The 13,851-nt window shown below is 55.9% G+C and overlaps 6 protein-coding genes and 1 non-coding gene across 7 annotated transcripts; 3 read left to right on the top strand and 4 right to left on the bottom strand.

Annotated features, from left to right (window-relative positions):
- Window positions 1-672: 672 nt before the first annotated feature.
- On the bottom strand, window positions 673-1,880 carry C8Q71DRAFT_724402 (uncharacterized protein; the record flags this gene model as incomplete). Its single annotated transcript, XM_047921633.1, has 2 exons — window positions 673-941; window positions 995-1,880. The coding sequence occupies 2 exons, from the start codon at window positions 1,878-1,880 to the stop codon at window positions 673-675; spliced, it is 1,155 nt and encodes a 384-aa protein (XP_047778199.1).
- A 2,019-nt stretch (window positions 1,881-3,899) lies between these two features.
- On the top strand, window positions 3,900-5,234 carry C8Q71DRAFT_763582 (uncharacterized protein). The gene is made up of 5 exons (XM_047924009.1): window positions 3,900-4,121; window positions 4,178-4,231; window positions 4,275-4,653; window positions 4,708-5,022; window positions 5,091-5,234. The coding sequence occupies exons 1-4, from the start codon at window positions 3,954-3,956 to the stop codon at window positions 4,734-4,736; spliced, it is 630 nt and encodes a 209-aa protein (XP_047778198.1). The 5' UTR covers window positions 3,900-3,953; the 3' UTR covers window positions 4,737-5,022; window positions 5,091-5,234.
- A 289-nt stretch (window positions 5,235-5,523) lies between these two features.
- On the bottom strand, window positions 5,524-5,621 carry C8Q71DRAFT_t81. The gene has a single exon. It is a non-coding gene; the product is annotated as a tRNA-Lys (tRNA).
- A 229-nt stretch (window positions 5,622-5,850) lies between these two features.
- Window positions 5,851-7,517, top strand: C8Q71DRAFT_870089 (MED6-domain-containing protein; the record flags this gene model as incomplete). Its single annotated transcript, XM_047928322.1, has 5 exons — window positions 5,851-5,922; window positions 5,995-6,137; window positions 6,190-6,281; window positions 6,338-6,420; window positions 6,472-7,517. 5 exons carry the CDS (start codon window positions 5,851-5,853, stop codon window positions 7,024-7,026), a joined length of 945 nt encoding a protein of 314 aa, XP_047778197.1. The 3' UTR covers window positions 7,027-7,517.
- On the bottom strand, window positions 7,044-8,496 carry C8Q71DRAFT_763573 (Adaptor protein complex sigma subunit). The gene is made up of 6 exons (XM_047924008.1): window positions 8,224-8,496; window positions 7,902-8,173; window positions 7,776-7,847; window positions 7,652-7,727; window positions 7,450-7,590; window positions 7,044-7,395 (listed from the first exon to the last, which is right to left on the bottom strand). The coding sequence occupies exons 1-6, from the start codon at window positions 8,243-8,245 to the stop codon at window positions 7,349-7,351; spliced, it is 630 nt and encodes a 209-aa protein (XP_047778196.1). The 5' UTR covers window positions 8,246-8,496; the 3' UTR covers window positions 7,044-7,348.
- A 266-nt stretch (window positions 8,497-8,762) lies between these two features.
- C8Q71DRAFT_763572 (uncharacterized protein) lies at window positions 8,763-11,059 on the bottom strand. The gene is made up of 8 exons (XM_047924007.1): window positions 10,508-11,059; window positions 10,158-10,450; window positions 9,869-10,084; window positions 9,760-9,807; window positions 9,395-9,697; window positions 9,309-9,336; window positions 9,188-9,245; window positions 8,763-9,122 (listed from the first exon to the last, which is right to left on the bottom strand). Exons 1-8 carry the CDS (start codon window positions 10,936-10,938, stop codon window positions 9,090-9,092), a joined length of 1,410 nt encoding a protein of 469 aa, XP_047778195.1. The 5' UTR covers window positions 10,939-11,059; the 3' UTR covers window positions 8,763-9,089.
- Window positions 11,060-11,760: 701 nt separating this feature from the next.
- C8Q71DRAFT_97894 (uncharacterized protein) lies at window positions 11,761-12,987 on the top strand. Its single transcript, XM_047929233.1, has 3 exons — window positions 11,761-12,058; window positions 12,112-12,219; window positions 12,278-12,987. Exons 1-3 carry the CDS (start codon window positions 11,960-11,962, stop codon window positions 12,854-12,856), a joined length of 786 nt encoding a protein of 261 aa, XP_047778194.1. The 5' UTR covers window positions 11,761-11,959; the 3' UTR covers window positions 12,857-12,987.
- Window positions 12,988-13,851: the final 864 nt, after the last annotated feature.

The following is a 13,851-nucleotide window of genomic DNA, read 5'->3' as shown; positions in this document are numbered from 1 at the left end:
GGACAAGCTGGCCGCCGGCGTTGGCGCAAACGTCACTGTTGACGCACGACTTGCCTGTTTGGGCAAACGGGCGACGGCGGGGAGCCAGTCGGCGCACGCGCATCCACTCAGCAGCCCTGCCCACAGCTCAGCGCTCAGCCTCTGCGAGTGATGCATTCATGACGACGAGGTGGACGGCAAAACGGTTCGGCATGCAAAAAGTAGAAACGTATAGAAATAGTCAACAGGTCGAGGCCAGCGGAGCCGGCACATACATAGATACAGGCATTTCGGAGGAGAAACGAGAAACGATCGTCAACATTACGGCCGAGCAGTAGTCTAGGCCATTCATTGAGACAGATACCACGACATACGAAAACCTTCATCCACAACCAGTACGTCGCACGCAACAACGCAGACGAGAAGGTAAGAGGTCATAGGAGGGAACATGGACGGAAGGGGACATAGGCACAACACCAACCGACACATGTATAACGTCGTCACGGTGTAGAGCACGTCGGTCCAGAAGGAGCACGATATAGACCGACGACATGCTCAACACCATTCGGACGGACGTGAGTGTTGCTCGAAGCTGTGAGCCGAGCACTGCATGAGTACTTCGGTTGGGTGGATGGATGAAAGGCAACGTACGCAAACCATAGGGGGAGGAGCAGCATGGCGAACAGCGATCATTTACTTCTCGTCACAGTCGCAGCCCTTGTCCTTGCCGACCCAGCCCTTGCCACAGCTGTCGCACCACCCTCGGGGACCCTTGCCAACGCCGATGGACGAAGACGAAGTGGGCATAGCATCCGAGCGGTGGATGGAGACAAGGTGGCGTGTGAGGTCGTGTTTGCGACTGAACGACCTGCCACACGATTTGTGGTGGCAGATGTAAGGCTTAGCACGGTTGGGATCGTGCGTCTGGATGTGTGTCTTGAGGTTGTAGGCTCGGGCAAAGGCTACAACGATACGGTCAACACGCGCCACGACCAATATATGATGTAATGCATACCTCGAGGACACGATGGGCACTGATACTTCTTCTTGGCATCCTGCGGCATCTCTTCCATCTTCCTCGCCATGGTGGCACTGTTGAGCATCGGGATGGAAGGCACACCGGGCACAGTAGGCGAGACGTTGGACGGGGATACGGTCTGCTGGGACACGCCTCCGTAGTTAAACGCCTTGCTGACCTGCGCTTGCGGGTAGTAGTCCGAAGCCGCAGAGCTGGCCATGCGGGCATGCTGCGGATGAGCGGGCTCGTAATCCGAGAAGCTCCCGCGCGGGGGGAAGTTCTGCGGGGAGTAGCGCGCGATGGTGGACATGTTCTTGGGCGAGCTGCGGATGCTCGTGCTCGGTGAGACGCTCGTGAACTTGCGCTCATCTTGAGCCGCAGTGTGAGCCGGAGCTGTCGCGCCGGGGAGGGCCATGCGCTTGAAGTCCATGTCGAGTTCCTGGGTGTAGGAGTAGTTGCTCGCTGCGTAGTTGGGTGTGGGCGACTGCGCGTTAAAACTGTAGGCTGAGAGAGAGTCGGCGTAACTCGAGTCATAACCTGACACCGACTCGGAAGAGACGGTGAAGGTCGAAGGGGGGCCGCAGGTCGGGGTGTCGGCGCGGAGGAAGGAGAAGATATCCCCAGTCGTCTCTACGGGGAGGAGATTGAGCTCGGTGTCGAATGCAGCGAGCGACGAATCGAGCTCGGACTCGAATTGGTCTGGGTGTGGCGCGACGATGCCCGTGGCCCCAGGGCCGAAGTGGAAGAAGTCGAAGTTTTGCTTGGAGTAATCGACCTCGTCGATACCGTAGGCAGCAGTGTCCTCCTGTTGGCCCTTAGCGGATGCGCTGTATTGCAGCGGCGCAGCTGAGGCGTAGTACTGAGCAAAGGGTGTGTCGGACATGGTGGTGCAGCTGCGGAGGCGTTATGTACTCTGGGAGGTGCTGGTTGAAAGAGAGATGAGGCGGGAGGATATGTCGTGGAAGAGAGAGAAAAGGGTGCTGCGCAACAGGGCGGCAGGACACGTACCATGCCGCAGACTCCCACCCCTTGTCACCGGCCTCTCGTCCCCGGGGCGCTGCACCCTGCCATATGCGGCAGGTGCCTTGTCCCTCTCACGGACACCGTACCCGCTAGCCACCACTGAGCCGCCCGCCGGCGCTGCTGCCGCGATCCCTGCTCGACCTCGGCGCATCGACGACGTCCAGCGCTGCGCCGTCCCCCGTGCCATCCGCAGCCCCGAGGCCTCTGACTCTAGCCGACACACGCCCGCACCCGGCCATGTCAGCATCACCCCGTCAGCAGATGGGATGCGTCACCGACATGTCCTGATCCCATCAACTGTCAACCACAGCTCCTAGCAGCACCGTCTGCGTGCCGTGACTCACCCCGAGGTATACGTAGATGCATACGTGGAACGCTTCACGTCTCACAACGTCCGCTCGCCAGCAGGCTAGCCACAAATAGTGACATTGCGACGGGACAGGGCGTCGCGCACGAACCCACGAACCACCTAACGCGGTCGATCAACGACAGGCGCGCTATTTTTGGCCCGGTGCATGCTGTGTTGCACCGAGTCCATCTACCCAGAGCAAACGGTTCGTCTCTTCAAATATGGTCAACCCGATGCGTATGTCGTATACAGACACAGCCCGATACTTTCACGACAGAGGCTGAACGGGCAACTACTCCGTGCGGCGCCGCGCGCCGATGACAGGACAGTGAACGCGTCAACGACCGTACTCGGCATCCCCTGCATAAGCAGACAGTCTCGTAAATGACCCGGCTCCCGAAGACAAGCCCCGCTGCCTCCGCCGTTATCCGTGCACAAGAGCTGCCGGTGAGGTTACGCCTCCGTGAGATCACGGAGGGCAGATATCATGCTCCTCAGAGAAGCATGGACCTCGTAAGTCTCTTCCTCTTGTCACCATGTCCTTGACAGCATGCATCACCACGCTGGTGGTACCATGACCCCGAGCCTCTGTTCCGTAACCACAACCTTCTCTCCAAACAATGGAGGCTTCTTGTTCCCCAGGGTCCCCATTTCAAATGACATACCCCGGGCGCACTGGGCCAACATCGCTGCTTGAGCTTGAGGCCAACCGTGATGCCGCAGACGGGGTCGGACGAGGTATGCTTCTTTGCCAGTCACCATGCCAATGTGCGTGAAGTTCGGTGACTTAGCGGTGGATTCCTGATGTTGTCGGACGTGGGTGGATACAGGGCGGACCACACGAATCCTTGTCTGTACTCTTGTCCATAATTTGTCGCTCAGAATTTCGGAGCGTGTTACAGATACTATTGCACTGTCCACTACATTCGGTCGGCTCTGCTGGAAAGTTCGACAGTATATGTGCAAAATGTGGTGGGGCGTCCGGGCCCATCTGTAGAAGCATGTTCGAAGAACGACTGCGGGCATGTAGTACGACTAGTGCGCTGCGGTGCAAATCCTCGAGGACGGATGATCCACGCAAGGCCGCGCAGCGCACTCCTGCTATGTCTCATTCCAAGTGTCTACGTCCGGTGCTTCGGCAATTCTTGGGATGTGACTCGAGGCGGCCCATCTACTCGGTGCGTATATACGTTGATGATGAGGACTGTCGTTGCCAAAATCTCCCAGCAGCTCGAGGTGCGTCTCTTGGCTCGTTTCGCCGGGTCAGACATTGGGTAGGCTTACTCGCCTACCCCAGGAAGCACAGCGAATCTTGCGGTTTCCCGTCGGAGGAGCTGTCAAGGGCGGAGCCGGCTACGTCTCTCTCGAGTCATATGTACAGTAAGCCAATGGCATCGTGCGCGAGCGTCGAAGCTACATAGCCTTCGGTCAAAGTGAGCGTCTCCGTTTGTATCAAATCTACTGAGGCACTTGACAGATCCGCGATGCTCCCAACGATAACTTCATTGTTGTCGACATCAACACCGCTAGCGCTCCATCAATACCATTTCTCGTAGATCGAGACTTTGCTGGTCTACTCTGAATATGTCTTCATTCAGCTGTTTTGTCGCAGGAAGCTGCACCTGCTATCGCCAATTCTCAAATAATACGTATGTCGCCCCAGAGGAACAGGCTGTGGCTACGCAGATCGACGTGGTATTGCTACTACTGCGGGTGGATAGGCTCACATGTCTTGGCTACAGTAGCTTTTGCGTACGAGGTCAGTACATGCTGTTGTGACGAGTAGCCTGACGGGCTCCTCCCTGTAGTGTTGCACCCAAGTGACATATCGCATGCAAGCAGGAGCAAGGAAACGGACCGGAGTATGTGCTTGTAAATTTTCTTATCATACTGACTTAGATGCAGGCAGCTCTGGGCTATAGAACGGACGGCCCAACGGCTGTGCGCGCGCCGGCAATAGCCACTCTAATTTGGTTGAGACAAATGTCTTCATGCGCCCCCATGCTGTATACTCGTGTGCACAGCCCCGCGAGTCGCGCCGAATACACGCAGCCGCGTCTGGCCGCCGCCCTTGTTTCCCCGTTGCAATACGGCCCCAATAGAAACGTTCCACGGGAGGTGGAGAACATCACGGTTTATGGCATGCGGCCTTGTGTCACCCGTCGGGCCCTCCCGTTCGAGCCGCTGCTGATGGTCGTCTGGCGTGAAGGTCCCAGTGCCATACTCGATCTCGAGTTCACGCCTGACTGGCCTGCTCTTGGAATGACCGTTGGAACGTTGACTGGTCAGTGGACGTGTTCGTTGTAATATGGTTCGACCGACTGATAGTTCCAACCAGGTCTGTGTTCCATTCGCAACCGTTTCTAGCGAGCAACAGTCAATCCGTCAGGCCGTTGCGCAGGTCAAGACGCTCCACAGCATTATTATGGAAGTATGGAGGTCTCGCCTCATCAATCCGTTGTCCGTCTACAAATGTTTATGTGCACCGGACAAGCCAACAAGTAGGACCCAAACCGGCAGATTTGTCATACATCTGTGTCCTTTGTATCATCACTGATACCTGGCGAATTGGATCACTTCGTATTTAAAATGAGAAGGTGGAGACATGGCGGGTAGCATTGCACATTGACCCCGGTTTTTAGGGCCGAACACAGTAAGTGCACCAGCGCATCCTTACGTGTAGAGTAACTAATGGTAGGGTCGACACTGGCCGTCTGTTAGTACTTGAAGCATGCGACATCGCTGATGTTGGCCTGGAGACAAATCGACCGTGCTCCGAGTCTACAACTAGTGCAAGTAGCAAGTTACGAACTCGATAACAACGGGGAATTTATGATATGTATCTTATCTCGCGCTGACTGCCGGTATTCTGATTAATAGATAATGTCGTGCGTCGTAGCAAGCATAACGCTCTAACCCCTCGGAGTTCAAACATTCAACCCAGTAGTACTGCCAGTGAGCCCTCGACAAATGCTCCGCGTAAGAGTCGTTGTATTCGTACAGGGTGCGGGGATCTCAGACACCGCCATCCATCCGGAATGACTACATTGACACGGACGGTGGTTATACTATCAGTAAGGTGTCTATGATGAGATACCCGCGCAGTGCGTTCCAATGCCATTGTTCAGCCGGAGTAATAATAAAAAATACCAGTAGCCCACCGCGAGGGTCGAACTCGCAGCCTTCAGATGCACCCGCTTTGCACACAAGAACATAAGAGTCTGACGCTCTATCCGATTGAGCTAGGCGGGCGTTAATATTTCGGCGGCACTTGCATGTTATGACCAGCGTCTCACGGTCAGTGTGGCCACCGGTCGTGCCACTGCGGCCAGATTCAGCCACTGCTGGAACTCGCGGGGAGTCCTCCGCACTTCCGATCTTGGCCCACCCGACGCACGGGCTCAAACTTAGCTCTTTCAATGGTCTGAGACGACACGAACGACATCTACGGCTAGTATTATAGCGCGCATTGACAACGAGAATGGAACTCAACGACTTGCATCCGCCTGACGACTACAGCCACAGGTTCTTCATCTGGCATGAGTGGATTCAGGTACCAGACTGTCTACCGATGTTCATTCGCTCTCTCGTTTCACTGACTGCAACATGCATTTCATTCATATAGGCGAATGGCCCTCTCACAAACGAGAATGTGTTCGATTACTTCGCCACATCAATGTTCTATGACAAGCAGAGCAATAATCAGGTGTTGCGCATGCAGACGATGCATACCGGCGTCCCTCTGGAGAATGAAGCAGAGGAGTTACGGTAGGTCTGAATTTCACAAGAAACCCTTTCATATGCTGACTCTCCTGTACAGGCGATTCACGGGCATAGAATTTGCTGTGGTGCATTCCCAACCACCTGGCCTTTTCATCATTCATAAACGCGAACGTCTGTCGCCGAATGAAGGTAACCTTGATGCCCCTGCTACTTGTGCGCATTCCACTGATTATCATGTATGTCAGTGCGACCGCTGGTAGCCTACTTCATCATGAACAATCGAATCTATCAGTCTCCGGATGTCTATACTCTAGTCTCCAATCGCCTTGTTCGTGGGACCGTTGCCGACCCTGCTTTCATGAACTGACAGATTATATAGCTCACCTCACTACAAGCTCTGCAAACCTCGCTTGATATCCTCCGCTCTCGCAGACCGAGCTACACCCCTCGGACCGGATTCGTGTGGCCGATCGTCGAATCGTCCGACCCCTTGAAACGGGCAGCAGAAAGCAATGATGAGCGTGCTGCCACGCAGGGCACGGAGCCGCAATCGCAAGAGGGGGGGCCCTCTTCATCTCAATCCAAGCGCCTCAAGCCCTCAGCGAACCCTCGGCAGCAGAACAACATGCTTCTCGTCAATGCCATACGGACGACAGCACTACACGCGACAGAGTCATTCTCACTGCCTGCTGCCGTACCTCCTGAGAGTACTCCGGCTGCACTTGAGAGTCAAACACCGGGTGCCGGAACTGGTCCCACGCCTGGCGCAAGGAGTGCCGCGGCCACCCCGGCGCCCGCAACGAGAGTGGCGACACCGATCGGCACCAAGAGAGCAGGGTCGCCGTTGGAGAGGGAGCCCACGAAGGGACAACCGGGAGCAGGAAAGAAGAAGAAACGACGTAAGTCGACATGCGCACCAAGGGTCAGCAATTGACGGGTTTCTGTTGTCAGGAACCGCTACCTCGAGCAGTACCTCATGACACGGCTCGGACCGTTTTCAGTCCAGTCGTATCGACTAGACTCCGTTGCGAGTTCTCACACGGTGCCTCCGAATATTGAGTCCCCTAGAGTAGGATCGTCGACTACACCGCGAGTCTCCAGCAGGAGTCTGTTCCTCGTCCTGTCGGAGGTGAGCGAGCGAGACATCGTGTTCTAGTCGGTATGTGACAAGAACGCCATTGGAGGCCACTGGGTCGTAATCATGTTTGATAACGAGTCGTGGCACGCACTTCGAAATACATTGTTGTGTTCGTCGGTCATACGGTCAATGACATGGACATACGTCTCATGCAGATCCCCTGTACTAGTACATCATAGCTTCGGATAGGGTGCATCCTGAACGGGGCCTACTTCGTACCTACTCCCGCCAGCTTCTCTGTCAACCAACCAAGACTAGGCAAACCACTGCCTCTTGAGCCCCCACCGGCAACGCCAGTTCCTAATGATAACGGGTTAGCAGAAGCGAACGATTCCTTCCGTGCTTTTGCCGCTCGTTGGACTGGAAGAAACACATCGGAGGTTATATGCGCGATGCTTCACTGCACGAGAAGCACGTCTACCTTGGTGATCAATTTCTTCTACGTTCGTCTCGAGCACTATACCACCCTGGATAACCTCAGAAAGGATTTGGTGGACCTGGCTAGCGTAAGGCCGAGGGTACAAGACGCTAGAAGACAGACACACCTCGTCGAAGTGGAAGACGAGGTCAAGCTCGCATACGTTCTCAAAACTGCGGTCTAGAGACTCCACGAACACCTGTAACGTTCTCAGCGCATGTACGTACATCCAACGCGTTACGACACTGCGTACCTGGATGAGATCCAAGATCCCCAGCTCGCTCTCCGCACTATCCACGACGAAGACGAAGTAGAGGGTTGCATAGTGCCGATACACCACCCTTAGTTTCTCGCCGTCCGCATCCTGTGCCGTCAGGAAGCTCTCCAGTTCTGGCGCGTCTAGGAAGTTGCAGAGGCCTGGTGCACGCGTGGATACGAGGGAAAAGATCTTATGCACGAGGGTCTGCGACGAGCGGTGCAGTGAAGAGTAGAATTTGGTCAGGCGCGGCACACCTGAAGTGTTGACTAGAGCGGATGGTGAGTAGGGGCGAGAGCGCGAGAATGCAGAAGCGAACATATGAGCACCGCGTGGATCATGTTCCGCCCTCCTGAAAGAGACAGTAGCCTCTCGAGCTGTAGCAAGCCTAGGTGTAGCGAGCGACAAGCAACGACCGCAGCGTCGTTGGCGAAGTTATGTGCAGCGTAGACCGTGGCAGCATCGTGCGCTGAATTAGGAGACTGGCTGCTTCTGCTCTGCGCGCGTGTGGCGCACGATCGCTTCAGCCACAGCCTGTCATGAGCGCTCGTAGCTCGTCCGAGGCAAGCAAGTACTGAGCTCAGTGGATTCCTGCTTGTCCGCCTCGGGAAATAGAGAAGCCTTGATTGTTCACTGGCATCAGTTGGTCCGCCTCGAATAACCACATTTGACGCGTGTCAGTCATGCCAAACGGAGGACCACCCGCCATGCTGCACTGAAGGAGTTTGACACTGAGTACTGGCCAGGATACGTGCAATGCATGCCAGTGGTATGCCGGGTTTAATATCATTATCACACTCCAAACTACCACTGTAACTGATTTGGACAGCTGTCTGATACTTGTTCAGAACGTACAACGTGGCACTGGCACGGCTCGCGCGAAGAACCTACCGAGAAATACCAGGTACTGGCGAAATGTACGAACACTGGGACCTAGGATACTCGAGCCATGGACGCCTGCCAGTCACATGTGGCATTGAGTGAGTGAAAGCCATGGAAATTGACACAGTAACGGAAAAAGCAACTTCGACGATGTACTGTGTACAAGCACTGAGGTAGCGCTTACTATGGTGGAGTAGATACAAATACATAGTTGAGTACAGTTGTGTCCATTTCAAAAGCCAGTCTCGAAGAAATGACACAAAAATAACCGCGTCTGCTTCATTGTGCTTGCAAATGCAGCGATCAAGGGTCGCCACGAGTCGGTACGCAAAGATGCTGGTAGTAGGACCAATTCCTCCGTCAACTGGGGGTCCAGGACAGTACAGACACGGACTACTCACGTTCAGCTTTGCAGCGTGCGCCTGCCTATGTATCATCGTCCGACAATTGTAACCATACCTACTTGGCAAAGCGAGGATTAGCTGATCTACACCAGGACATGGGACCGTCTAATGGACGCACCAGCAACTGGGCATCTCAGGTGTCCCATCTAGCAATGCGCGGGTATCAATGATCTGCTCATTCTAGAGTCTCGAGGAAAAACTCACCATCCCTCTTCTTCGCGTACCACCACCTCCATAGCCTCTCTTTCAGCAATTCATGCACGCACTCGAGACAGTACCACCCGTCCCTCGTCCATATCCCCCCGCCGTCCACCTCCATATCAATGATCTCTTCCATGACGCTCGTGATAAGCTCGTCCGCCTTCGCACGCGGTACGCCAGTCACCCAGAACTCAGAGCCGAGACGATTGAGAAGCGGTCTCGTCTCGGTAGTATTTTTCGGGAGGCGTCCGGGGAGGAACGTGGTAAAGTCGATGAGTGAGATGAATCCGCGAAGGAGGGGCCAATCTGGTTGGTACAAATATACGGTTTTAAAAAATCTATGTGGTCTTGAGTGGAAACGTGCTCACCGGTCGATCCCCAGAGATCAGTTCCACGCACTGCGTGACAGCGGTCGCCTGTGGAAGTGCATGCGGCGTTGAACACACTACACGTAGTGTGTCTGACAAACGAGCTTACAGCTGTCATTTGTCCCCACAACTTCCTTAACAATCGCGTGGGCGAGCCTGTCATCTCGAGTTTGCTGGCCAAGCTGCAGGTGCGTTACAGCCCGTTCAAAAGATGTCCAGAAGAAACCCGAGTTATCAGCATTCTCAGGCTGATCGCAGCCCAAATTCTCAAAATCTTCCCATATCAACCGAGGGCCCAGGCATGAACGACCCCGGGCGAGGCTCGCTATGAGGATTGCACGTCAGTTCCTCTAGGAAACAAGGATAGAGAGATGGGCGGTCGAAGTGCGAGCATTCACCTGGCAAATGGCTGAGATCTGTCGAGTTCCAGGCGGTGTGGTTCCATTCGTACATCTCGGCGCAGAAGGCAGCCGCAGCAGCCATTTCGAACAAATGTTCGGCGGGCAGCAGTCGCAGGAATTCATCTGCAGCCCGCTCTCGCGCTGCTTCACGAGCGTCCGAATTGACCTCGGCATAGTACTCCGGAGGGCTATAACATTCGCAATATAGCCAGAAGCGATACATGCCGCGCTTGAAGTGCAACGCTTCAGCAGGCGTAAGCTGAGATGTCGCGGACGTGCGATCCTTATGCCTACGAAGTCCTTTGATATCAGTTATACACAGTATTAAGCAATAATGAGTGCGCTACCTCCAACTGTATACGTCTTGCAACAGACGGACCACCTGGCCGTAGTTATCCAGCAAGTCCGCTTCCTCGCGAGTGATTGGTATATCTAGTATCTCCGTTTCTGGGGGTTCCTGAGGAATCACGATGCCGTTCTCAACTTCATCTTCGGGCTCAGTTTCATCGTCTGCGTCGTCCCCCTTGATTACCTTCCGCACGAGCCTCAACGCAGCAGGTAACACCTCCGGATGGCCACATGTGTTTTCCGCAACGCTCCTCGCGATGGACTTGGGATGGGCGCAGCGGATGTTCCAAAGTTGTTTTGAGGCACGAATTGTGGCGGCAAACGTCTTGGGGTCTGGTAGCTGACTGAGGACTTGATGGAGGACATCTTCACTGAGGCCGGAGAAGGACATCACACGGGTGTTGGAGGGGAAAGGTACTGCATTCGACATTGCGGCGGGCAAGTGGCGGGGTCGCTGGCGGGTGCGCTCTTATGGGCGCGAGTGTGGCGGTACCGTGTCTACTGCCGCATTGAGCGGGGCTGTCGGGGCCGAGACGGAGGGGAGAATCAGAGATATAGTTAACCGTGGGATAAGGGGAGATAACGGGGCGTTTCACGTGCAGATGGCTCCCAAATTTAGGCATGCTGACGGGATATGGTTGCTTGGCAGGCGGATATAGCGCCGATATGTCTATTTTTGGAGTGAGACGTGTAATTCCCGGAGGCCAAGCCAGTCTGCTGTCCGTGCGGCCGTCGCTGGTGCCTCGATCACTCCGGCGCAGTCACATCTGTCCGTGGTGGGCTCCCTACGCCCGAGAAGAGGACGACGGGGACCGAGAGCGGGGGGAGGGCGACGACAACTGGCTGGCGTGTGTGGGCGTGAGGCGGATGCGCGGGCAGCTTGGCACTGGGGCGGCCGGATGGGAGGAGCTGGGGATGCGCTGATTGGCGGGGGACGAGCTTGGGATGTTCTTGGAGGGGAGCGCCTGGAGTGTTGCGGGACCGGGCGACGCTGGGGCGACGCTTGGCACTGCCCGCTTTGGGATCCGAGTGCTAAGAATGGCACACACGTGATGCCAAGCCAGCCTGCAATTATAGCCCGCTATTCGTGGCCATCCTCGCAGCCGCACTGCGCCTCCGACATCCTCTCCTCCTCCCTCAGCCACCGTCCTCAGCCCGCCCCTGCCTCTGTCCCCGCCCCTGCCCTGCCTGCGCAGACCGTCGGACTGCCCATCACCCGCTCGATGCCCCACGCAGCCCGCGGCGCACTAGCCATGAGAGAGCGAAGACGGCGACGGTGGCAGAAGTGTCTGGGATGTCTTGGCAGAGCTATAATTATGTGTCGCGAGTGCTCAGCCGCAGAACGTCAAAGATAGCCAAATGTCCTTGGCCTCTTCCTCCTCGCTATAAGTACGTCCGGCCTCCGCAATGCGCCACGAACGCCCACCGCATCGTCCCCAGCCCCGCCCGCCATGAACGCCCTCCCGTCCCCGTCGTCCGCGCACCGTCCGCACTGCCCCGATCCCGCCATGGACACCCTCCTCGGCGCCGTATGGCAGTCTTTACAACAAGTGAGTAGTTCACGCACCAAATACCTATCCCACCGGTTTACATTGTTTGCCAGTCTCCGCCACCCAATCTGCGCGAAATACTCGACGCCTACCGCGCAAAAGGCGATGGCGACAGAGATATGCTCATCGCTATGCTCAACGCCAAGAGTGCCGAGGACCAGGTTCGTCTCCACCTCATGCAACCGAAGCTTGGCAAGGTGCTGATGATTTACCGAGCAGCGAATAGCTTCTCTGGCTTCTTTGCAAAAGTCCATGCTGGACTTGTATCAACCATCTCTACGACAGCCTCAGGTTCAGGCTATCTCGCCACTGCACATTGCCGAGCCATCGCACGCTCATGTGCACTCGCAACCTCACTCCCACTACGCGCATTCGCACCATCCGCGTTCTCCCTATCCCCCCACCCACCAGTACCATGCCTCCGCGCCGCACATGCCATCACCGCCTCCCTCATACCACCACCACCCGAGCCGGTCACCGCCTCCGCACGCGCTCGATGACCGCGGCCGACCTATCATTGTGTCTGATCCGCATGAAACCCTGGATGTCTCGCAGAATTCGCGCAAGCGGCGACGGTCGCGCTCTCCTGCCTCCACACGCGAGCATCCACACTATCGTTCGCAGGATCGCGACCGTGACTTGCCTCTCCCCCCGTCGCCGTACAGCTCGTCTTCGCAAAGCAGCGGTGGCTCGCCACGCTCACGAGATAGCATGGCGATTGGCGCGTTGCTCTCTGCGCGGGGCGAAGACAGTTCACGGAGGTTGGGCTCAGGTTCAGCAGCAAGGGAACATGCATGATTTGTCACTGGTTACCTGCGTTCAAGTTCAGTTTTCGTGGTGTAATTGTTGTTGCTATTACTGCTATCTTATCAGATGAGACCAGCGCCCTCCAAGCCCGCGTCCTCGTCCGTTTGTTGTCTCCGTGTTGCGAGCGATCCTCTCGCCGCGTGTATTGTACGGTCCGGATTGTATGAGCTATCATGCTGACTCTTTGTCGGCGCGTCCTTGTCTGCCTATTCGTCTAACATACTGTACATCTTAGCTATCGCCCTGGTATTTTCAAGTAATCCTCGTGCCTTCGTCGTGTGATGATTCTAGTAATCCCAGGCAGTCTGATGTCGCTACTGGGTATCTGTCTACTGAATTGAATGCTATCCTGTCTTTTCCATGAGTGCCTCATGGTCTTGCGACGATCCGGAGGTTCTTTTCTTATGGGGCCAGCGAATACTGTCTCAAGACACGGAGGAGAATTGCAGACAGTCCGACATCTCGAACATAGACATGGGAATGTACAGCGGGCCGGACGAACGTGTGTGGTGCACACCGCACCAGAACTCACACTGACAGTGCGCATGCCGTGAACCTCAAGTTGTCCGGCTTGCCATGACCAGCCGCCTAAGTAATAGGGTCTCTGTTGTCGAATATACCCCTTCCTGAGCGACAAGACCTCCCCCCATTGGCCCCCCATTCTGCAGAGTTTGCCGTCGCCGATACCTCAGGGCATCTCGGCCAATGTCAGAAGGAGTAGCGTTGAACGTCCCGCGACTCGCACTAGCCTCCCTTGCAATACGCGAACCTGGATCAGCGGGGCCCGGTTGCCACTTCTCAGGGTCCTCAGTCCCGGAAAGCGGCCAGCGCGAGAGTACGAAGAGTCGAAAACTCACAGGACCTATTCATGGGCCGCCTGCCAAGAACGTTAACCTCGTCTCCAGTACCCTCCGGCAAGAAGAGTGCTCAGCTGTGAGCGGGAGAACGGCTATTCATGGTTTGGCCGGGGAAACAAGCTACCAATT

Source organism: Rhodofomes roseus (genome assembly GCF_022264815.1).
Source record: "Rhodofomes roseus strain CIRM-BRFM 1785 chromosome Unknown C8Q71scaffold_12, whole genome shotgun sequence".
In the NCBI taxonomy this organism is placed as follows: Eukaryota; Fungi; Basidiomycota; class Agaricomycetes; order Polyporales; family Fomitopsidaceae; genus Rhodofomes; species Rhodofomes roseus.
Note: the sequence above shows the minus strand (reverse complement) of the source record. Positions and strands in the feature narration are given on the sequence as shown.

Coding starts and splice junctions, on each gene's coding strand:
- C8Q71DRAFT_763582 (XM_047924009.1), top strand. CDS start 3,954: ATGTCTTCATTCAGCTGTTTTGTCGCAGGAAGCTGCACCTGCTATCGC. Junction 4,122..4,177: donor TTGGCTACAGTAGCTTTTGC/GTACGAGGTCAG, acceptor TCCTCCCTGTAG/TGTTGCACCCAAGTGACATA. Junction 4,654..4,707: donor GACCGTTGGAACGTTGACTG/GTCAGTGGACGT, acceptor AGTTCCAACCAG/GTCTGTGTTCCATTCGCAAC.
- C8Q71DRAFT_763573 (XM_047924008.1), bottom strand. CDS start 8,245: ATGATCCACGCGGTGCTCATAT. Junction 7,848..7,901: donor GGATCTTGGATCTCATCCAG/GTACGCAGTGTC, acceptor AGAACGTTACAG/GTGTTCGTGGAGTCTCTAGA. Junction 7,591..7,651: donor AGAAGAAATTGATCACCAAG/GTAGACGTGCTT, acceptor TGTTTCTTCCAG/TCCAACGAGCGGCAAAAGCA.
- C8Q71DRAFT_763572 (XM_047924007.1), bottom strand. CDS start 10,938: ATGTCGAATGCAGTACCTTTCCCCTCCAACACCCGTGTGATGTCCTTC. Junction 9,246..9,308: donor CCTGAGATGCCCAGTTGCTG/GTGCGTCCATTA, acceptor TTTGCCAAGTAG/GTATGGTTACAATTGTCGGA. Junction 9,123..9,187: donor CGCACGCTGCAAAGCTGAAC/GTGAGTAGTCCG, acceptor TCCTACTACCAG/CATCTTTGCGTACCGACTCG.
- C8Q71DRAFT_97894 (XM_047929233.1), top strand. CDS start 11,960: ATGAACGCCCTCCCGTCCCCGTCGTCCGCGCACCGTCCGCACTGCCCC. Junction 12,059..12,111: donor TATGGCAGTCTTTACAACAA/GTGAGTAGTTCA, acceptor ATTGTTTGCCAG/TCTCCGCCACCCAATCTGCG. Junction 12,220..12,277: donor CCAAGAGTGCCGAGGACCAG/GTTCGTCTCCAC, acceptor TTTACCGAGCAG/CGAATAGCTTCTCTGGCTTC.